The sequence below is a fragment of the Neopelma chrysocephalum genome, unplaced genomic scaffold, assembly GCF_003984885.1.
Source record: "Neopelma chrysocephalum unplaced genomic scaffold, ASM398488v2 Primary Assembly neopelma1_59, whole genome shotgun sequence".
Taxonomy (NCBI): domain Eukaryota; kingdom Metazoa; phylum Chordata; class Aves; order Passeriformes; family Pipridae; genus Neopelma; species Neopelma chrysocephalum.
The window spans coordinates 16,292,112-16,314,788 of record NW_020897714.1 but is presented as its reverse complement, the minus strand read 5'-3'; the positions used below and the strand labels follow the sequence as shown (position 1 = coordinate 16,314,788).

At 41.6% G+C, this 22,677-nt stretch overlaps 2 protein-coding genes across 8 annotated transcripts in view; one reads left to right on the top strand and one right to left on the bottom strand.

Moving 5' to 3' along the window:
* The window catches only part of TTC26 (tetratricopeptide repeat domain 26), a 54,510-nt gene extending 42,572 nt beyond the window's left edge, over positions 1-11,938 (bottom strand). For 4 of the 5 annotated variants that reach the window (XM_027680075.1, XM_027680073.1, XM_027680074.1 and 1 more), the window contains exons 1-4: positions 11,855-11,938; positions 11,589-11,726; positions 11,155-11,247; positions 3,722-3,836 (exon numbers count right to left, since the gene is read on the bottom strand). In XM_027680075.1, the coding sequence (XP_027535876.1) occupies positions 3,722-3,836; positions 11,155-11,247; positions 11,589-11,726; positions 11,855-11,857 (349 nt within the window). In that variant the 5' untranslated portion in view covers positions 11,858-11,938. The other variant, XM_027680076.1, reaches the window with a different exon arrangement.
* Positions 11,939-11,954: 16 nt separating this feature from the next.
* GUCY2C (guanylate cyclase 2C) overlaps positions 11,955-22,677 on the top strand; it is a 55,634-nt gene continuing 44,911 nt past the window's right edge. Inside the window, exons 1-4 of one of the 3 annotated variants that reach the window (XM_027680071.1) lie at positions 11,955-12,037; positions 13,622-13,778; positions 19,929-20,085; positions 20,960-21,072. In XM_027680071.1, the coding sequence (XP_027535872.1) occupies positions 19,986-20,085; positions 20,960-21,072 (213 nt within the window). In that variant the 5' untranslated portion in view covers positions 11,955-12,037; positions 13,622-13,778; positions 19,929-19,985. Of the gene's footprint in view, positions 12,038-13,621; positions 13,779-19,832; positions 20,086-20,959; positions 21,073-22,677 lie in introns of those variants that run through there. The other 2 variants (XM_027680070.1, XM_027680072.1) reach the window with 2 other exon arrangements.

The following is a 22,677-nucleotide window of genomic DNA, read 5'->3' as shown; positions in this document are numbered from 1 at the left end:
AAGGGACCTTGAAGATCACGTAGTTCCAACCCTCCTGCTGTGGGTGGGGATACCTTCCACTGGACCAGGTTGCTCAAGGCCCCATTCAACCTGGTCTTGAACACTTCTAGGGATGGGACATCCACAACTTCTCTGGGCAACCTCAGTTGCCTCACCACCCTCACAGTAAAGAATTTCTTCCTTATATCTAATCTAAACCTACCGTCTTTCAGTTAAGAGCCATTCCTCCTGTCTTGTCACTACATGCCTTTGTTAACAGTCCCTCTCCAGCTCTCTCGTAAACCCCCTCTAGGTACTGGAAGGCTGCTATAAGGTCTCCCTGAAGCCTTCTGCTCTCCAGGCTGAACAAATCCCTATTCTTTCAGCCTTTCCTTGTAGGAGAGGTGCTCCATTCTTCTGATCAACTTGGTGACTCTCCTCTGGACTTGCTCCAACAGGTCCATGCCCTTCCTGTGCTGGGGACCCCAGAGCTGGATGCACCACAGCAGGTGGGATCTCACCAGAGCAGAGAGAGGGGCAGAAACCCCTCCCCTGACCTGCTGCCCAGGCTGCTTTTGGTGCAGTCCAGGATACACTTGGCTTTCTGGGCTGTGAGCTCACGTTGCCGGGTCATGTCCAGCCTCTCATCCACCAGCACCTCCAAGTCCTTGGGCTGCTCTCTGTTCATCCCAGAGTCTGGATCGATACCAGGGGTTTCCCCCACCCAGGTGGGCCTACTCTCTGAGCTTGTCCAGATCCCTCTGGATGGCATCCCATCCTTCAGGTGTGTCACTGCACCACTCAGCTTGGTGTCATCTGCAAACTTGCTGAGGGTGCACTCAATCCCTCTGTCACTAATGAAGATATTAAATAACACTGGTCCCAGTACGGACCCCTGAGGGACATCTCTGGTCACTGCTGCCCATTGGGACTCTGAGCCCTGGACCATTATCCTTTGGATGTGACCATCCAACCAATTCCTAATCCACCGAACAGTCCACTGATCAAATCCATCCCTCTCCAATTTGGAGAGAAGGGTGTTGTAGGGAACCATTTTGAAAGTTTTGCAAAAGTCCAGACAGATGACACCCGTAGCCCTTTCCTTACCCACTGACGTAGTCACTCCATCATAGAAAGCCACTAGGCTGGTCAGGCAGGACTTGCCCTTGGTGAAGCCCTGCTGGCTGTCCCAAATCGCCATGAACTTTTAATTAAGTAATGACAAGCTAAGAGAAGTTCACATCTGTTATAAAATAAACATTAAACTTTGATCCACAAGAGATTGTGGACTACAAATGCAATAACTAGCTCATGGCTTTTAACAATAATTTCCTAATTTTTAAGTGTCCTGCGTATTTTTCCTCAGATGGTTAACAATAATTTTCTTAAGTAACAGCAACAGTACATGGCAAGAAGGCATTTGATTTGATTTCTGATATTTACATGTTTGTGTGGAAAACCTATTCCAGAAAGCTAGCTGACATTTATGTTCCCTTTCACACAGAGATTTTATTACTGTAGAAATTCAGAATTATAGCTGAATTAGTTCTCCTTAATTTAATTTTAAATTTAAATTTAAATTAGTTCTCCTTAATTTGTTTTAGTCCTATGCTACTTTTAGGGGCTTAGCATAACTGCAGCAATAAACACTACACAGTATGCAAGAATTCAGACAAAATAATCCCAAAATAGCAATGGTAAGCAGCCTAACATTAACACCACCTACGATTTTTTCAGCAGTATTCAAGGCAGCATTGGAAAAATGGTGTTCTTTTAAAGACTTCACCTGTTGTGTTAATATTGAAGGAAATATTTTGCTTCTTTAGGATCTTTGCAAAACCATGGAAGAGACCACAAGATGATATGGCCTCCGTTGTCAATAATAAATTACAAACAGCCATCATTGATGCAATCCTAAGATGTTAAAAAAAAAACTAAAAGAGGATCCGACTTCAACAAAAACAAAATAGTTCAAACTCAGTACAAGAAAGACTTAAGTGATGGGAGTGGAAAGGGGAATATAGCACACTTGGAAGCTTTCAGTGGAAAAAGGACAAGTGTTATAAATCTTCAGCTCTGACTCCTAACCACCAAGCTTAAGTAGCTAGAAATCATCAGTATTACAGTACTCACAAGAAAGTTTTAGCACCTCATTATAAAAACTGGGATGCTGTTCCTTCTCAAACAATTACATAAAATCAGGAACTGACAGAACTAATGTGAGCACTCAGTTATTTTCTGTTCCCTCTCTAAGCTACACTCCCTATGTCTTGCACTCCTTTCTTGATATTCCTACCCTTGCCTCCAGCACCCAAGTACCACTAACTGCACCCCCTGCCCTGCCACTCATGAGGCTACCATTAACTAATCTGAAGGGGTATGAAAAGAATAACCTTCCCTCACTCACAGCTCACAGTTAATCAAGCTGCAGGCCCAGCTGTGTATATGTCATCTCTAGAACTGATTACTGTAAATCACATGACATGAAGCTGATGACAATGACTCCAGCTGGTACAGGATGCAGCTGCTTGCTTCCTCCATGGTTTAGGTCACAGTGACATGTTGAGCTCTACTGCCCATTTATTTTTAGGTTTCACTTCAAGTCCTAGATTGCAATCTCCAAAGCTCAAATTTTTGGTACATTAAAGATTAAATTATTTGTGAATACTAGAAATTTGCACGCCTCTTGAACAATATAAATCATAAAGCTCTGTATGAGATTTTTTTATAGTTGGAAACAAAACATTTTCAGTTGTGGGATTTCAGCTCAGCATGAGCTCGATCCTCTTTCTGGGGATTTTAAAAAGATATGAGAATCTAATTATTTTCAAAAAATACTACAAAGCTGTCCTTTTGGAAGGCACTCCTTCACAGCAGAAGAAAGTACATATTATTTCCTCCCTACTCTATTTTCAGTGCAAGACAAGTAGACTAATGAAAGAAAGGAGAAAACCCGTACTTCAATAAGAGTTTTATCCTAAAAAGGCAAGAGTCAGAAGTTGAGTGAGCTATCACTGAGAAAGTACTGAGATACTATGGTTATGGGAAACAACATAAATCACAAAGATATATAAAAAGTGATGGGCAACAAAATTAAACTACAGAAACATTTTTAGGTAGTAAGAATTGCCTTGGAATCTAAATTCCATTCCTTTAAATGATCCCATGCATGCTCAGACTAAAGCAGAACTGTAATAATGTGACTGCAGTGAACTCCACGCCTTGAAGAATCAGATGCCTAGTATCTGACTTATAAAGCAACAAAATCACCCACTCTACAACCACCAACAAAACTACGTAAACAGAGTTCTTGTCCATATCAGGGAGAATGCTGAATTCCCTCAGATGCTTATTTTTTTACAATTTCACTAGCCTAATTTGCTTCATCTGCACTGGCTCAGAGACACAGAATCAGTCAAAAGAAAAGTAACGTCTTGTTGCTAGTTGGTGTATGCTGGGTTTTGCATTTAGAAATTAATAAGAGGAATGATTTTCCAGATGCTTCTTTCAGTTCCCACTGCTCCACATGCCCAAGGTATTTTTAGGAAGCAAACTGCATCACAACTGTCCTGTTAAATGAAAGTTAAAAAACCAATTCCCAAACAAAAACCCAAACCCAAACAACTTTGGTCACATATATCCTTTATTCCTATGAAAAAAAAGCATTGCATGCTTTCTCTGGAAATCACTTTCAGTGTTCGAGTTAATAAGCAGTCCTTTCCAACAGAGACATACATCTCACCTTTCAAAGCTGCTTGTTCTGCTTGTGTGTACATCCCCAGAAAGAAGTATGTACAGGCAAGGTTCACCCAAACATCTGGATTGCAAGTTGGTTGTTTGGATAAGGCCTCATACTCCTGTAACAGAAGAGAGGGTTGATTTTCAAAAAATGTGTAATAGCACATATATGTATTAAATATCATTCTTTCTTCCACCATTTTACAATGTATCATTAAATTACTGAGATCAAACAACTTATTCTGGAGTTCATTGCAGTTCTTACAACAAAACTATTACATCTTAAACCTAAGATATGTCCCTAACTCTTTTTTGTTTACAGCAATAGAACAGACAACAGGGACAAGCAGTGCTATAAATCTCCATTGTGTGAACATGATTTCAGTCAATATTGAAGTTATAGAGATATAAAAAATATTTATATTGTAAATATGCTGCTTACATTTATAAACTCCAACATATCTAAGTTATAAAGACAGCAATATAATCAACTTTTCTTCAGTCTCTTCTGATGCTTTCCTAAGTTCTCCTCCAGTCAAAGCCTGGGACCCATAAACACCAGGGAAATCTCTTTGTGAATATTTACTGGAGTAAGTGTTGAACAGGTTTTTTTAAACCTGTAGGTAGTGTCTTAGTATATATTTAAGCTGTGGACTCCAAGGTGTATACTAAATCTGAGGTTATGCAATATAATACCTCAACTGCAGGAAGAAAATTTGTTTTGGTATTATTAATAACTAAAATAAATATTTTTAAATAGTGTTTATTTAATCTTTATCTCCTCCTTTTTTTACTTTCTATTTTCGTGTATGTTTTATAGTGACATATTAGTACAGTAGTATAGGTATGTAATTTATAAATGTATAGATGTGCATACATATTGGGGGTGTATACTCAAAATTTTTTATTGATAGGGATGCATGAGTAAAATTGTTTGGAGACCACTGCATTAAAACACAAGCCTATAAGTTAGTACAGGGCAAATTCAAGATTTCCTTATAGATAAGATTAGTAAATTATAGTAAATATTACTAAATTGTGCCTAACTTTACCATTTTCCATTTTAAGATTTACAGCCAACAGCTATAGAAAGCCACTAGATACCATATTCTGATATTTCTCGCACATCCACATTCATTCCAGATATTTCACAGAATATTCTGAGTTGGAAGAAACCCGCAAGGATCAAGTCCAACTCTTAAAGAAATAGCCCATACAGGGATTGAACACATGACCTTGCTGTTATTAGCACCATGCTCTGACCAACTGAGCTAATCTCAGGTACATATCCTTTAATACTGCCAGATAAACTGCTTGGTTTCTTGTTACTGTGAAACAGTAAAAACTTAACAAATCAATCTTTCAATCTACTTTTTTTAAACAAAAAAGTTTTTGCAGCTACCAAACAATGGCATTCCTGAAGATAAACATCTTTGCCCAATGTAACAGTAGGTATTAAAAAAAGAAGCAAGGAGATCTCCCAATGCCACTTTTTTTTCCTCTCTCACTTTCTGATAAATTACTAGGAAGGACTATCCCAGTGAAAGTGCCTGCTGCTGGTGCTTCTGCTCTCCATCCATCCACATCCAACAGGCAGCGTAAGGCAAAGCAGGCAGAGTCACACAATGTTCTCACAAGACCTGCTGAAACAACGTCATCCACATACTTCCCATTACCATCAGCCTCTCATCCCTCCCAGCAACACAATCCCTTGCTGACTCTATACTTGTCCTCCAAATATACGAATTGGAATTTCCCTCTGCCTAGAGAGAGTTTAGCAGATTGAGCCACTGGGAGTGGGAGACTTCTTACCTCTGGGAAAAAAAGACAGATATATATATATACAGCACTCGATAAAATAAGCCATGCCTAAAGGACAATGAATCCCAAGAACAGAAATGTGCTGACAACAACAAAGTTTATAGTTTGCAAGCAAAAAGAATTTTTTTTCTGTTGCTAAGTGAAAGTAAATCGCACTCCCAAACAGAGAAGGTACTGGTAAGGAATGGCCTTAAAAGCCAGCTCAGTCTTGCTGGTACTTCAGGGACTAGCTATCCAACAATATTTCAAATAAATAAATAAATAAAAACAATTATAATAATAGAAAACTTTTACATAGAGGCCAACCTTTCCTACTGAGGCCAGTTTAATCTTGACATAGACCTGTCATGGAGCTCTGAGAGACAGGCCACTGCTGTTTATTGAGACCATCTGGAATCTTTCAAAATCCATTCAGATTAAATGCACCCAAAGGTCTCTTTCAGCTAGGGCTTCAGGCAGATTAATTAGAAAAGACGAAGTGCATAAACACAAATCAAGTTCTGGCTTAGCCTTTCAAAGCAAGCAATAACTAAAAAGTGCTCAAGCTGTACCAATGTGGATCTATAGAAACACAGTAAATAAAAATTAGGACAATTAGTGCTCCTTATCCTGTAGTTCTGGGCCTTGCGCCCAGACTCTGTGCTGTTGCCCCTTTCCTCACTGAAAGGCATTCAACATCCATTGCTCAAAGACTACCTCACAAGGGCTTTACCCCCTCCTCTCCAAATTAAGCAACAAAAGCAAACAAATGAAATACTCTGAAAGCTTTCCCAACAGTCAACCTTGTGGCATACTTTTGCCATCCAGGAGCATAACAACTTCTTGCTATTCACCCTGCTCCACCTCAGTCCCCTATCAGGAGACACATGTGATTTTCCTCAAAAGCAGGCTGCCAGAATGATTGCCTACAACTACAGACGCAATGCTGAGGCCATCTCACTGCCCTTATTACTTGTCTGGATTCTCCAACCCTATAAACACAGATCCTGAAAAGCCAATAAACAGGCCAACTGTACAGCTGCCCCACAAGTGCTCAAAGGAGGTGTGGAGATACCCATCATAACCTAGCTAGAGTCATAATAGAAAAGTCTAGAGAACTCCCAGAGCTAAAAATCCATCTTCTAATTTCCAGCTTCAGCTGTCAGTAACTTGAGTGTACCTGTATTATCACACTTCCCACAGATGTACTCATGCAAGACCGGATACTGCTCATGGATAAACCCTTACCCAAGTACAGTCCTGTTCCTTCCATGAGTTACTATTTGACTGAAATTATCCTTAGCAAAGTCAGGGTGGCAAGAGGTCCTGTCCATTGAAGAGGTGGAATGGTTCCTACTTCTCTGCTAGGAGGGAGGTGGCAGATTGGAGAGTCTGTCTGTCGCTGGCTACATGTAGCTTGTGAGACTTTGACAGAAACAATCCATTGAAGGCTCTGGCCCAGGGATCATGCTTTGCTCTCATGTGTGCAGCTGATGGGCCAAAATGGCATTACCATGTCCAACAGCTGTACCATGCCAGAATCCTGTGTTCCTAAAGCCCAGTCAGAGGGTGCAGACTGCAAGTGTGAAACTTGTTCTTGAATCCAACCACGCACTGCATCTGCCCTTGCCAATTCCTCTCTTAAATGTTAAATACCTTAAATATATGTATAATATTCCCAAATCTTCATTTGCAAAGCCTAGCCATGATGATATATAATATTATATAGATATAATAATACCCTTCCTTTCCTAGGCCCCAGCTGCTTCAATTTACCAGATCAGGCAGCTTAGAAACAGAATCATTGGACTGATGCTCTGATTCTGGTCCTTGGGTGACAGTGGGAAATTTTTCAGGAAAGGTTTAAGATTGGAGCTATGAACAAGTCATGGCAGAAAGATAGGTGGGCTTTTCCCCATTAGGGACAAGAGATGTGGAAGACTCCAGAAAACTAATTAGATGCTGCCATCCACTAGGGAAGCTCTGGTTGTGATATGATGCCAGGAAGATACAAGCCACTCAGTGTTAGTAAAAATAAGTTTGTCAGTGAAGAAAGTTAGTCAGTCCCCAGGGAAGGGCTGTACTGTGACTGCTGGAAGAGTCAAGCCCAGTGCAATACCATTTGTAAACTGGTGTACAGCAGTAGGAATGATCCCACCAGACCAGTGTCAGCGGCATAACCTTTCAGAAAGGCATCTACTACTAAGAAGGGGAAAGTGTGACCCTAGTGAAGCTGAGGTTAGTGCTCTACTTAGAGCATACTTGACTGTTGTTTGTGTGCCTGTGGTAAGAGAATGTGAATTCTCTCACATGAATGTGACAGCGTTTTTACTGTCATTCTCTCTGGAAATATTCTTGGAGCTGAAGGTCTGTGTGTTTTTCACTTTTTCCCCATTTCTCCCAGTGATGGATGATGGCCACCTCACCCCAATTCCCGAGCTTGTCCAAAAGTTACTATGCAACCAACACTGTGAAAGTATCATTATAAATAAAAGGATTGAACAGCATAATTTCTGAAGACCCTCATAGGTACCCCATAGGTATATGGACTACAAACCACGAACTGTGAATATAGTGACACAGACTATGTGTTGTCACCAGAAGGCACACACAGGAGAGAGAATCATTTAGATTGTGTGCAATGTCATTCTGGAGAATTCTGCAGAATCTTTGACCCATAGTATTTTATTTACAGTGCTCTTGGCATTCCCTAAAGAATGCTCCAAGATCTCAAGTGTATAGATAATCAAGGAATTTGCCCTTGAGAATACAGCAACAGTGCCTTTGTAACATGGCAGAGGAGATGCAGCATTATACTTCAACCTTGAAGCTAAGTGAAAGGCAGTTCAGTCTCCACAGTCAGTGATTCCCGCAGGCTTAGAAACTGCAACTACAGTGGTCAGTCTCCAAAGAAACTAGGCTGAGATGCACAGGCTCATTTCCCACGTGACCACAAAAATAAGAGAGCTATCAGGACTCATCACTGTGCCAAAAATCAGTCTTAATCTGAAAAGATAGGCCCTATGATCTCTCGCTTAAAACACCCATATCCACAAACTTAAAACAATCCACAAACCATTGAGACAAACCTTTTATTGTCCCTACTTGGGCAGAGAAACGGAGAAAATGGGAAATAGACGACTACGTTTCAGTTTTTAAAAGCCTGAATCAACAGCATCCCCTAGTGGTGAATCAAACACTACATGCAAAACCGAATTAAAAAGTAATAAAAAAAGCTGTTGCTTTTTCTTTGAAGGAAACATATAAAATCCACTCTGGCTCTAAAAGCATCTATTGGGCATTTCAAAGAGCAGAATTTATTTCAAATTTATTTTCAATTTATTTCTTATTTCAAAGAAATTGCAAGCTATTTTTTATTTGTATACAAATATTTTTCTTTTTTTAAAAACTTTCCCTCCCTATTAACACCTGATGCCTAAATATAAATTAACTACAGCAACTGATTGCTACATTCATGATCTTTAAATTCCACAAATTTAAACATGAATATTAATTTACCATTAGGTCCTGTACTACTCTTTTACATTCTATACTGTGTATACTGTCAATTTAATTACCTGAGCATCTCTAACATCTCGAATGGATGTTTCCTCTTCAATTTTTAAAGGGCAGAGTGCCTTGTGAACTTACTTAGAAGCTTTAGAGTTTTCACCTCATGTACGCATCTTGTGCATGTGACCACATATTACTATAGTTAAACACTTCATTTTATCTAAGAGAAAATATCATCATTGTTCTATAATCTATTTATTTTCTTTTTATTTTTTTAATACTCTAAATTATCATCTGTTTTTAATATTTCTTCTGGGGAAAGCAAATTAAAAGACTGCAAAACCAGTTATACTTCACTTATACTTGTGATGGAGATGTCCCCCCACTGACTCTGACAGAAACCAATAAGCCTTAAACAGTGCAATATAGCATTGTACGGGCCCAGGAATTCACACCTCTAGTAACAGCACAACAGAGACAAACAATACTCAGGCAGACTGAGTTGTTTTCAAACCTCCTCTAGTTATATGCAGCTTTGTGGATATCACCACACCACTCCTTGTTCTGGTGTGCACAACAATTCCAGCCCTCAGAGGTACAGGGCAAGGCAGACAACAAAAATTAATTAATATTCCTACAGAGAAATTTGCTGGAAATGCTAAGAAGATAAAGGGATCCCAGGGACACTGGAAACAAATTGTTTGGCAAAAGATTAAGTTTCATGGGAGACATAAATGGACACGAGAGAAAGAACTGCTTATGGACTCATGCACTGAAAGAGACGTGACAGAATTGTATTATGCAAATATTAAAATGTATGCATATTTGAATAGTCAACATGTATTTTAGTGACTTAAAGCTTTTGGAGAATGTCTCATTTACTTGAATTACCTAATACAAGAAAACATAAAGAAGAACAATAAAGTACATTATAGAATCACAGAATCAACTAGGTTGGAAAAGACCTCTGAGATCATTGAGTCCATCTATGACCAAACACCATCATGTCAACTAGACCATGGCACTAAGTGCCACATCCAATCTTTTCTTAAACACCTCCAGGGACTGTGACTCCACCATGTCCCGGGGCAGCCCATTCCAATGCTCAATCACTCTTTCTGTGAAGAAATTCTTCCTAAAGACCAACCTAAACCTCCCCTGGTGCAGCTAAAGACTGTGTCCCCTTGTCTTATTGCTCACTGCCTGGGAGAAGAGAATGACCCCCACCTGGCTACAACCTCCTTTCAGGGAGTTGTAGAGAGTGATGAGGTCTCCCCTGAACCTCCTCTTCTCCAGGCTAAACAACCCCAGCTCCCTCAGTCTCTCCTCATAAAATATGTGCTCCAAACCCTTCACCAGCCTTGATGCCCTTCTCTGGGCTCACTCCAGCACCTCAATATTCTTCCTGAACTGAGGGGACCAGAACTGGACACAGTACTCCAGGTGTGGCCTCACCAGCACTGAGTACAGGGGAAGAATCACTTCCCTGGTCCTGCTGGCCACACTGTTCCTGATAGAGGCCAGGATGCCACTGGCCTTCTTGGCCACCTGGGTACACTGCTGGCTCATGTTCAGCTGGCTGTCAATCAGCACCCCCAGGTCCCTTTTTGCCACCCATTGACTCTGTCCCCAACCTGTACTGCTCCATGGGGTTGTTGTGGCCAAAGTGCAGGACCTGGCACTTGGCCTTGTTGAATCTCATACCATTTAATGGCCAGGGGCATCAACCTCTAAAGAGAGAATTTTATCATGCATATCACAAATAAGCTTCACAATGAAGACAAAATCATAACTAAACATGAAAAATAAAACTGTGGAAAGCTAGCTGCAAAAGAGATGGAAGAATGGAAGATTTAGGACATGAATTATGACATACAAAAGGGCAAATTAGTCTACTGAGCCTAGTATTAAATCAGATAGTAGATAACTTAAAAAAGCTCTATTTTCATAGGTAAATAACTTTTTTTTTCCAATCCAAACTGCTTTCCACAGCATCTGCCTCATTACTGTACCTTAACTGGCTGGCAGAGCTGTTCCCGATTACAGACCATCTTCCTCTTGTTGTCATCGCTTTACCACTACATTCTGATATCCAACCCTGGGGAGTAGGACTTCCCCACTTACCTCCAGAGCTCTCTTGTAGTCACCCAAATGAAATGCACAGTATCCAATCCAAAGGTTGGCATCCTCCTCCTGCTCACCCACTTGCTGCTTAAACTTTGTAGAAAATAAAGAATGTAAGAATTTTGTCAGCTGCCACACAGTTTCTACAGCCCCACAGATAACCAAAGCAATAGCAGGCTATCATATATCGCGGGTGGTTTGACAGTGGGTGGATGCTACTTGGGTGCAGCTGCTTTCAGATTTCTGAGGGCAGCAGCAGGCAGTCCTCTCAGGCCAAACCTGGCTCTGCGAAGCGAGGGGCCACAGCTGCCGCGGCAGGGCCCGGAGGGTGCGGGAGGAGGCGAGGGGGACGCGAGGCAAGGGAAGGGCTCCTCTCGCCCCGCAGCCCTGCGGGCATCGGCCCGGCAACGACGGTACCGCTCGGAGATCGTCACCTCCAGCAAGGCGATCGCGCCGGTAAAGTCCCTCTGGGCCAGGAGTTCTTCCAGCTGCGGCACCTCCTTCCCTTTCTTTCTTCGCCTGTCTCCCGGCGGCGGGGTACCCCCCACGGCCGGCTTGGCACGGGAGAGCATCTGGGCAAAGAGCAAAGCGAAGCCGCGTCAGAGCGGGCCCTCGCTCGGCGGCGCTCCCCGTTCCCCGCCCCTCGCCGCCACCCTCCGCCTCCCGCTCCGCACCATCCCGCCGCCCCGTCGCCCCTCACCATCCTGCGGCCGGCCCGGACTCCGCGCTCCCACGGCGGCGGCGTTGCCGAGGTAACGGCGGGGCGGCGGAAGGCGGCGGCGAACAGGCGCCGGCTGCCGACCGGGTCCGCTCCCAGGGTTCCGCCTGCGCTGCGGCGTGCGGCCATCCCGCAGCGGCCACGGGACTGAGGGGCGGCCCCTCGGTCAGAACCGCGCTGGTTCCTCCCTAGAAGTCCTAGGCTCTTCCTCTCCCTGCCTTTGGTCCTTCTCTTGAACATCCGGGTCCCACATTTGTGTCACAAGAGCCCCATGCAACGCTACGGGCTTGGGGCAGAGTGGCTGGAAAGCCATTGGAGGTGTAGATCGGTTATTAGGGAAAAAAATTCTTCACTGAAAGGATTGGTCAAACATGGGAACAGGTTCTCCAGGGGAGTGGTGGAATCACCATCCCTGGAGTGTTCAAAAGACGTGTAGATATGGCACTTGGGGACATGGGTAACTGATGGACCTGGCAGTGTTAGGTTAATGGTTGGACTGAATGAACTTAGAGGTCTTTTCCAACCTTAATGATTCTATGATTGAAATTACAGGAGGGCCAATACTTTAAACTACTGCTGACAACTCAACTAACTATAAAACACATGTCCATGGACAAGACTAATGAGGTATCTGTATTTCTACCATTTTCCTTCCTTGAGAAGAAAATCTTTCTCACTTTACCAGAAAAAAAATAAAAGCAACTAAAGCAGCTCCTTTTTTATGTTTGTATGAATAGATACCCTTGTCATATTGCAATCATCTGGAACATAGACCAGCAGTAAAGAACTGTGTGCTGCTGCTTCAGAGTGTGGGTTCCATATTCACTGTTTCACAATCACTTTAACTTGGCTCGACCCAGGAATGATGCACCCAGCTTGGAACAGTCTCCGAGAGGTTACTCTGCAACCAGGAGCCACTGGAGCACAACATCACCATGGTGGTGCCCCTTGTTCATATATGTGCTTTCATACCACAGGCCATGAAGAAGGAAGGCAAATAATCCACTTTCCCACAAAGGACTTCTCTGCAAGAAATTAATTTTTACTTAGTCAGTCAAAGTGATAAAGAATGTGTGCCAGTGATTTGGTCTCCTTTTAAAGCTCTTCTCTATTACATAAGGTATTATTTCTGTCAGGAGAAAACAAGCAAGCAGACAGTACAATTAGGCAAGATTCTTTATTTTCTCTTTTTAAAGAAAAAATAACTGAAAATATAATCTCACTACATCATTTTCTTCCTTTTTAAAAAAAAATATACATTCTTTCACAAGATCCTGCTGTTCTAAGAATCAACAGTTAAAATATTAAGTCAAATGGAAGAAAGCTCTCAGCTGCTCCACTGGTTTCTCCCATTTCCCAGTGGCTCCTGAGTTTGTATGTGGTTGATCCAAAGCTGGGGAATGCATGAGAACTAACAGATGTGCAGTGCCAGTGGGTTAGTTGTGGGCACAAGAAGGACACTATCAATAGAGATAAAAAGTGATAGCAGTATGAAGTTGATCAAAATATTTTTAGCATGTATGGTGTAGAAATTATTATTGAAATGCAGAACAAAGTAGGTGGAGATGTTATAATCTTTTCCTCATATGAAACACTAAGACGACAATTAATAAATTAAAGACATGTCAAGAAGTTTGGCCACTGTATTTTAATACTGGAAAATTGCTGCAGCTCTTACCTTCACCAGTGCCATTATTTTAAAGGCTGTGAGCTGTAAAATGATTAATGATCATGTTTATTTCCACACAGAATTGCTGGGAGAATGGGAATTGACTTACACTAATGGCAGCAAAAGGGAAATCATGCACCCATGACTAAACATGACTAAACAGCAAGATAAGCATCAGAGAGTGCAGTCAGTGTTTAAATAAAAAATCAGACAGTGGAAAGTGAGGTCTAAGAAAAGGTGAGGAAGGAAGGGAAGGAAATAAAAAAAGGGAGAGAAAGGAAAATCAGGAAGTGGGACAAATTCATCATATAACCAAAACAAGAGGTTATGATGTGACCTTTACATCAGCAACAATCATGTGCTTGAATTTCAATAATGTCTGGGTAAGATCATGTAAATTCAGTAATAATGCTTCACCATGTTCTGCATCTTGTACCTTTGAAAATGCATCTGACAACATCTCAAGATAAATGATACGTAAAAGTGAGAGCAATTAAATGCTCCCCTGCTAAAGGTACAAAGGCAATCCCTTGCAATGCGAAAATGGGGAATGATACCTTTAAAAGTAAAGAACTGGAAGAATACTTGCTTCTTTTTTATGGCATCAGGAACTTCTGAGGCTTATTCTACCCTGGATAGACCACCCATGACGAGAGAAGGTGAAATGCATAAGTTGACAGATCATGTGCACCTTTAATGCTTTTGTCTGATCTCTATTGCCCAGCTCAAGACAGCAAACAACACCCATGTTGGGTAAAGACCTCCAAATGGTGAAATAAAGATTCATATTTTTTATCTGTTTTTTGGAGAGGGAGACTCTTTAGTTTTCACTGGTGTTTATGATTTTATGGATCTGTGGGAACCTCACTTTCAGAATTTTTCTGATACTTCTAGCACCCAACCTGTCATAAAGATTCAGTCAAGTTAATAGAAGTAACATAAAAGCTGTCCTTGTATTTGCTTTCAGAATCACATTTAGGTAAGTTTTTACAAGTTTATGTATGTAGAATCAAGGGAGGAGTGGCAAGACAATCCACTGATTGCACAAGTCAGTGTCAGAACGGAAAATGCAACGCATGGTTAGCTGGATCCACACAAACTTATCCAAGGCAGAAAGCCACATCACTGCAAGTGCTACATCCCAGAGAATGCAGTTGTACTGGTTCAGGATGTGTGCTGATATATTTGCACAGTATTCCACTGCCATCTGGATTTATGGGATCAAGTGTGCACTAGCTAGAAGATCTCATAACTCCATCCCATCACATAGTATAAACATATATTGTGTTTAATAAAGAGAGTTTAAGGAAACTGAAGTATATGTCCAATACATAAATTATTACACGCTCAAGCCATTTACCTCTGTAAAGAAAAACAGAAAAAATGTTTGCACATTACAGGTAGCTTATTTTTGTCACTTGACAGAGCTATATCCTGCTGAGTCTAAAACAGAGGCAAACCCTTATGCTGAAAAGAAAAATATGTCTTGTCCCTCTGGGAACAAAGTCCTTTAGAGAAAGAAAATAGTAGTTAAGAGGAAAGACTTCTTACTATTTATTTTGGTAGTATAGAAGTTAGGTGGATGAATAATATTCACATCACAATGTGTATGTGTTGGGAAAGGGTTAAAAGGAAGAAGACTTTCTTAATTGAGCTAGATATTGATGACACATCACATATTTAGCTTCATCTTCTGATATGTGCCAACATAGATCAATGGGAGGATGGGGCCACCGCCCAAGCTGCTGGGAGTATGATGCAATTCCAATTACAACTTTTCTTATCCTTGTTTGTAGTTTTCCTTTTACTAGATTGGTAACTTCTAATGAGAACAGTCAGTGCTTTGCAGTGTAATTTTATTGTAATCTGTGTCAGCAACTGAACTGTGGCAGCTAATTATGGCAGCAACCTAAACTCTCAATAACGCATGGGAATGGCAATATTATCAGGATCAGGCTGTACTATCAGGATCATGCATCACATGACCCACACGTTTATAAGACGGTTTACAGGCTTGTTGCTAATCAGTAGATGGTTCCGGTCCCAGAGAATAATGCTTGCAAAATATTTCTTTATATTCTTGTGTAGTAAACAAGAAAAAAAAAGATCAGTTCTGAAAATCAACATAGCTGCTATGCAGCTGCTATACATGTATACTATATCCATGTATACAGCTGCTATATATGTATATTATATAGCTACATTCATAATAATTTACATTACTGTCTTCTAAATCTGGATAGTAGAAGTATTGTAAAAATATCTTAAAATACAGAAAAACGTTATTTCATGTCCTCAATCTTCTCTCTAATACTGAAAATTAAAGAAGACATCTTTATACTCTCCAATTAGTTAGGATATTTGTACCAACTACTACAAGTAGCAGGTTGACTGACTGGGGGCATCTTATACCTTCAACTAATTATTTGGCTCCTCTGAGATTTCTGGAATTTTCATTCCATATCTTCCATTTTCTTTTCTATGACTGGTCAAGTGGAAATAATGAATTGTAGTTAAGTACAAAATAGATCAGGTTGCATGCTGGTAAAAAGGTCCTAAAAATGAATGTGGTAGAAGACAATACATCATACAGTTGCAATTTTACAATATGAGCTGTATAGGCAAAGGAACTCTGTGGTGCCCAGGTTGGTCTATCATTCCCATTTTTCAGGACTTTCAGACTCAGCACGCAAAAGAAGAAGCCACTGAAATGAGGAAAGCCCTGTCACATGCACCTTTAAAAAAGAACCGGAGAATGCTCTGTAAAGCACTGTCTTACACAGGCCAAAAGACTTAGAGGAACAAATCTTGGGAATTTTTTACTCTTTTTTTTCTCTGTCTGAGTGTCCTTGAATATTCCAGAAGACTGAGAGAATTTGTCAGAGTAGTTTTAAATCAGGAAGTCAGTGCTGATTATCAGTTTCAAATAATATCTGGTTGTTTATTATCCAATAAAACAGAAAGCAGAACAAACACAGTGCTTTAAAGTGCTGTAGAACTAGACACTAAAAGTCACTTTTCACTAAAACCAATGATACAGTTCTCTGGTGGGTTGAGTTGGTATTTCTAATCTAACTCGGATTAGAACACCCATAGAGAACTATTAAGTGTTTTGTACCTATGCAATATATGCACAAGTAACGTTGTTGATGGTGAGGGACTGAATTTTGTCTTCAGACAAATAAATACAGGGCCTGCCTATCTGAATTTTAATCGTCCCTGTGCTTCTGAAGGCAAAATAAGTGATAAACTACAAGGTTTGTATTCACTGATTTAAGGGGAGACCTCCATCAACTGTTGGAGCTGTTGAACTCAATCTGTTCATTATGATGTTCATCTAAGATCTGACTTTTTGGATAGACACTTGCACAGACAGTGAAAATATGTAATGTTGGGATCTTTTTTCCCTTTCTGACAAGATAATAACAGTAGCTGATACCTAGAAACCACAGATAGAAAGAATGCACTGGGGATGTCAGATGCAGTTTCTTAGCACCTTATTCCTTCGAAGACGATGAAACCCCGACACTTTTAAGAGAGAAAAAGTAGTTCTAGAAGATGTGCTTTAAGGATGTTTTTGGGATAAACTTTGTGGGTTGTCAGGAGAGGTTACCTTAGGCAGGATATTGGTGGTGTTTGAATCTCTTGCTCTGCTTCTCCATGTCATCACATTCTTTCAGGAGAAGGCAGAGTTATTTGCATGTGCCTTCAGGATGCTCCCATTACCTGTAGTTCTGTTGTAAGCCAGGATTTCTAATTAAAGCTGCTGTTGCCTGTAGGAATAAAAAAGCTTCCCCCCCACCACCTCTGACACATATTTTGACTTATGGGTTTCTGAACTGTATTCTTCACTGACTAATCTTTGAAGTGTGAGAGCTGGCTCACAGTTGGAGAAAAGTTACTGAGATAGTGGAGGCAGTGCTCTGGAGAGACGTGGAAAATAGTTTTGGGTATCTGTCTGATTTGTATCACTGGTAACCTCTTGGGTTTATAAATGGATAGATTGGACATTATGAAAGAATTAGAGGAAGTTGTCTGGGGTCCTTGGGGACCCCATAGTGTTCTGCAGACAGAACACTATGAATCGACTGGCATTGGTGTCTCATGTCTTCTACCCAGGGACTAAACATCCCTCTGGCACAGGTAGCAACAAACACGAACATACAGAAGCTTTTGTTTTGCTTGTGGCAGGTCCATCAAATTTTGTGCTTTACACATCTGACTCATTCATTTACTTTTTCTTCTCTCCACCCTCACGATCATCTATAATATCAGTAACTCTTCTGTTTACTGTACAGTGCCACGGCTTTTCTTTGTCTCTCTTATCCCATGAAGCAGATGTTACTGATCAGCCTGCAGGCAACTGTGTTTGATGTCCAAAGCCCCAAGGTACATGGGACAGTTCGGCAGGTTTCAGGGAGAGCTTGCTTCATCCCAGCTGCTGCCTTGTGCCGCACTCCCTGCTGTTCCACGTCACTGGATGCTCAAGGTGTGCTCCCATCTTGGGACTTGGCATTGAGAGGCTACGCACACCAGGAAATTAAGAAGTTTAGAAGTCAAAAATTAATTCATACCATGTTCTGTCTGGGGACTCCCTGTGGCACTGTGAGGGCATGAGGCAAGGGAGAGAGTAAAAAGAAATGCTGTGCTAAGGCTATGGTTGATTTCACCTTTTGTTTTTAAAGGACAGTTTTAAGCGGCTGTGAAAACCAAATAAATATGTTAATAGATACAAAGGCAGAGAGACCTCAGTGCCATTACACACTCCCTGTGTGACCAGCAAGGTAAAATCCTCAGTTCTAGTTGCATTATCCGTGCTGTATGTTTCTCTCAGATAGGCTAAGAAGAGTATAAAAATGCAAATCCTGCTCTGCTGAAGTTGATGACAAATCTTTTATTGACTTACATGGCATAAGTTTCAAGGACTTCGGAAATACCTATAAAATGGGCCAGTGATGAGCAGATGATCTCCACTAGACAAGCTATATTCTATTCTCAATCTGTGGCTCTAGCCAGCCATACTAGTCCAGATGTTTACATGACAGACTGCTAATTTAGAATTACTGTATTACTAATTGCAAATGCTAGATTAGATATGCTGAGGTGTTCAAGATCTACTTTTAAATGCTGGCTTATAGTCTTCTCTGGGTATAAGAGATTTGAGCAATAATAATTCAGTATCAAAATAGAATCACATAAAAAGATCTGGGCAAATATATTTGGAGTGCATTCACCACTTTTTAAATATAGGCTTTGAAAGAAATCATAAAATTGGTATTGTTGTTTTGGTTTTGGTCTTCTTTTCGTTCTACCTACCTTTCCTGAGACCATTCTCAGGAAAACTACTCAGGAAAGCCCTACTTGGGAACAACACTGTGGTGTCCTTTAATGTGTGCCTCTTAGTGATGCCATTTAAAATTTAGTTTGGTCACACAGGCCTGAGATGCGACCTTCACCTTTGCCAATCCTTACCTGATGCAAGAGGTTCATCACATAAAGTATGAATATTTTGGCCCCCCATTTAAGGAGCCATCTGACAAGGTGGGAATGGGCAGTGAGACCCGTGCTGCATGGGAGCAACATGTCTGGGGCAGATCTGGGGCAGTTTGGCGTGCAGTGCTGGGAGAATGTGAGTGGACAAGCTTTGTGTTGAGTCTGTAAGTAGAAACGAAGGCTTTGGTCTGAAGGACTGCAAGTTGGACATTTTTGCCAACACAAAAAGTACTTCAATGTTATAAGCTAAAGGAATAAAATTGATAACTTATCACAGAAGAAAATATACGCTTGATTTACGAGCTCAGCCTGCAGAGATGATGTGGCAATGGAATCAGAGATGTAGGACAAATGCAAACATGAAGTAACTATCTGTTTTCCTCTAGGCTCTAATAGAGTTTATATTTTATTTCCATTTTAAAGAGTTGTCTTTACAGTCCATTTGTCCCCTCCCCTTTCTCATCTTATCCCTGTGGTGAAGAGTTAGTGCTCTTATCAGGCAAGGTTTCTGGTAATGTTTCAGTTTTATAGCCTCAGCCTTTCCATGAGCAAACATTCACAGCAACCTTTAGCCTCTCTCCTTTCCTGAGTTTTCCTGTTGCTAGTTTTTCACCTTGAAGTGCCACCTAGTACACTGGAGGGGCGGGCATAGGTGAAGGCAGGGAAGGGGATAGGGAAGTGCCAGAGAGAAGGATCGTACAGCCTGTCTTTGAATCTATGGAGTGGAGGTCTCTTTTGTTCTATCTCTGAACAAAACCACTGTAGAGTATCTGAAAGAAAGAGAGTTGGAAGAGAAAAAGAAATGAGAGGGAATACACAATGGGTCTAAACTGAGCAATAATGAAGCAACGGATGTTGGTTCTGGCCATTTGGCCTTTGTTTTCCTCGCTCCAGCTGCTGCAGCAAGTTGGTTCAAACCGGTGTAGCAACAACAGTTATGTGATCAATGTGATGCTCATGAATTACTCGGACTTCCCATCAAGTCCTAAAAGTTTGAAATGCGCTGTGAATGGAGCCTTGAAATGGGTACAAAATGAATTCCAGACAACAGGTAAGGCAATGGGTGTTGGTTACCCCTCTCTTGCTATGGTTTCTTGTCACACTTGTGTCACACCATCTGACCTTCAGCAAGATGTTCCTCGGACAGGCTCTTTGCCTGTCTGTTCATCTTATAGAGATCTTACAGAAATAATGACCTCTCTCTGTAAAAGTAGAAGTGCTCTTACAGATGGGCAGAACCATATATGTTTTCATGGTGTTTTGGGAGACTCTTCCTGCATGCTTTTCTGGAGATGTTCAGCTAGATTTGGGAATATGGGAATTGCTGAACTGGATCAGACAAGACCAGTGATCAGTCTAGTGCAGTAATTGGGATGCCTTTGCTTCCTCTCCTGACTAGATTAGTCTCTACTTTCTGAAAATTATTTTCCTCTTGATCCCATCTTTTGATCACATCATGACCCGAAGTGTGAGGAATCTGCAGTCCATGTGTTTTTCCTTCATTTAGAGTCATGATGCTTTTATTTATTTTGATAGCTTACCTCTCCTTTCAATATCACCAATCTACTGTCACCCTCTAGAATATTATGGGGAAAAAGAGTTTTCAAAGAAATATTACTTCCCACAGAGCCTTAAAAAATGTCTCTAGTAATGGCCAAGACTAAAAGTACTTTGTACTGAAAGTATTAACACTTATAAGAAGTCACTCATCAGAAGTCAGCAGTCCACACTGGAGCAAATTTTTTGTGTGGTGGACTCATATCCACAGTAGTGGGGGTTAGGTCAGAGGTGGACTTTGTAGAAGCTTTCTGCTAGCAGATCGCCTTGTGTAAGACTGCTCAGACCTGTGTCAGAAGAAGTGGGATAATAGCATATTAGTTGTTTTCTGCAACTCATGACACTGTTTATTTTTATGTTTGCATCAGGAGAAAATGTTACAGTTGATGCCATCTTCCAGACCTTTGCCTCATCACTCTATGTCTCACAAGGCTGTCGTACTAGCACCTGTGAAGGTGTGGAGCTCATCAAGGCAATTTATGTGAGTAGGAGATTTCTTTTGTTCTGCCTGTGTGTGCTCATGTATGTCTCTGTCTTTCCTTATTAACTTTTCATTCTCTTATTCAGTTCCAAACAAATCTGACAGGGAAGTGAAGTTTTCAAAAAGATGTTCCTGTATGTTTTGTGAAGGGAAGGAGGCAAATACTAGAGAGAGATTCTATGAATGCTTCCCAGAAACTGTCAGCTTCAGCTTTGGGCTCCTTTTCCTATGCTTAAGTTGTCCTCTTTTTTATACCTGCACAGTTCTTCATGTGGACATATAGCCAAAGCAATCCATTAAAAACCATCAAAACCCCAAAACCAACCAAAAAAAACCCCCAAACCAACCCAAACACTCAAACAGCCCAAGCAGAGCAAAAAGCTCAATTTCCAACTGGATCAGAGCCTGATCTGGTTCACCGTCAGTTTACACAATACACAAAAGAAAGAGCTGTGGTGAAGATGGGAACATGTGAGCAGAGAAATCATTAGGCTGGCACTGTTACCGATGAAATGGGTATGGAACTATGCCCAAAGGGCAAAGATGAAGTGCTTGCTTCTCACTAAGAGATCACAGAAGTCACGTGAGAGAAACTATGTGAATACCTTAATATGAGGAAAAGCTTCAGTTAGAATTGGTGCACTTCAGGAAGCTGTGTTTCAGTGGATTTTCTCACCTTTGAGTGAAACTTCGTCAATCCCATGTGAATTCTCAAGTCTGCTGATCAATGAGCACATAATATAGCCTTTGCTAAGAAATTGTCCCTCATTACTGTAATGCGTTGACCCTGGCTAGATGCCAGGTAGCCACTAAAGCCACTCTCTTACTCTCCCTCTGCAACTGGACAGAGGAGAAAGAAAAAAAACAGCTAAGGTTTCATGAGTTAACAGCTAGGAGTCGTCACTTACTGATTACCTTCACAGGCAAAACAGACTCAAAGTGGGGATATTACTTAAATTTATTACTAACAGGATAAGAGCCAAAGAGTGAGAAATAAAACAGTCTTAACACCTTCCTCCCACCCCTCCTTCCTTCCAGGTTCTCCCTCTTCCCCCACAGCGGTGCAGGGGGACGGGGAATGGGGGTTATGGTCAGTTGTTGTTTCTGCTGCTACTCAGGGAGAGGAGTCCTTCCCCTGCTCCCGTGGGGTCCCTCCCACGGGAGACAGTCCTTGATGGACCTCTCCAGCGTGAGTCCATCCCTCGGGCAGCAGTTTTTCCCAAACTGCTGTCCCGTGGGTCACTCCTCCATGGTGTGCAGTCCTTCATGAATGAGCTGTACCAACGTGGGTCCCCCACAGGGGCCACGAGTCCTACCCAGGAAAAACCTGCTCCAGCGTGGGCTTCCCTCTCCACGGTCTCTGGAAGGACCCTGCTCCATCCTGGGCCTCCCACGGGGTCACAGCCTCCTTCATGCATCCACCTGCTCCAGCATGGGCTCCTCCATGGGCTGCAGGTGGGTCTCTGCACCCCAATGGTCCTCCATGGGCTGAAGGGGCACAGCTGCTTCACCATGGGCTGCACCACAGGCTGCAGGGGCCACAGCTACAGCACCTGGAGCACCTCCTGCCCCTCCTTCTGCACTGACCTTGGTGTCTACATTATT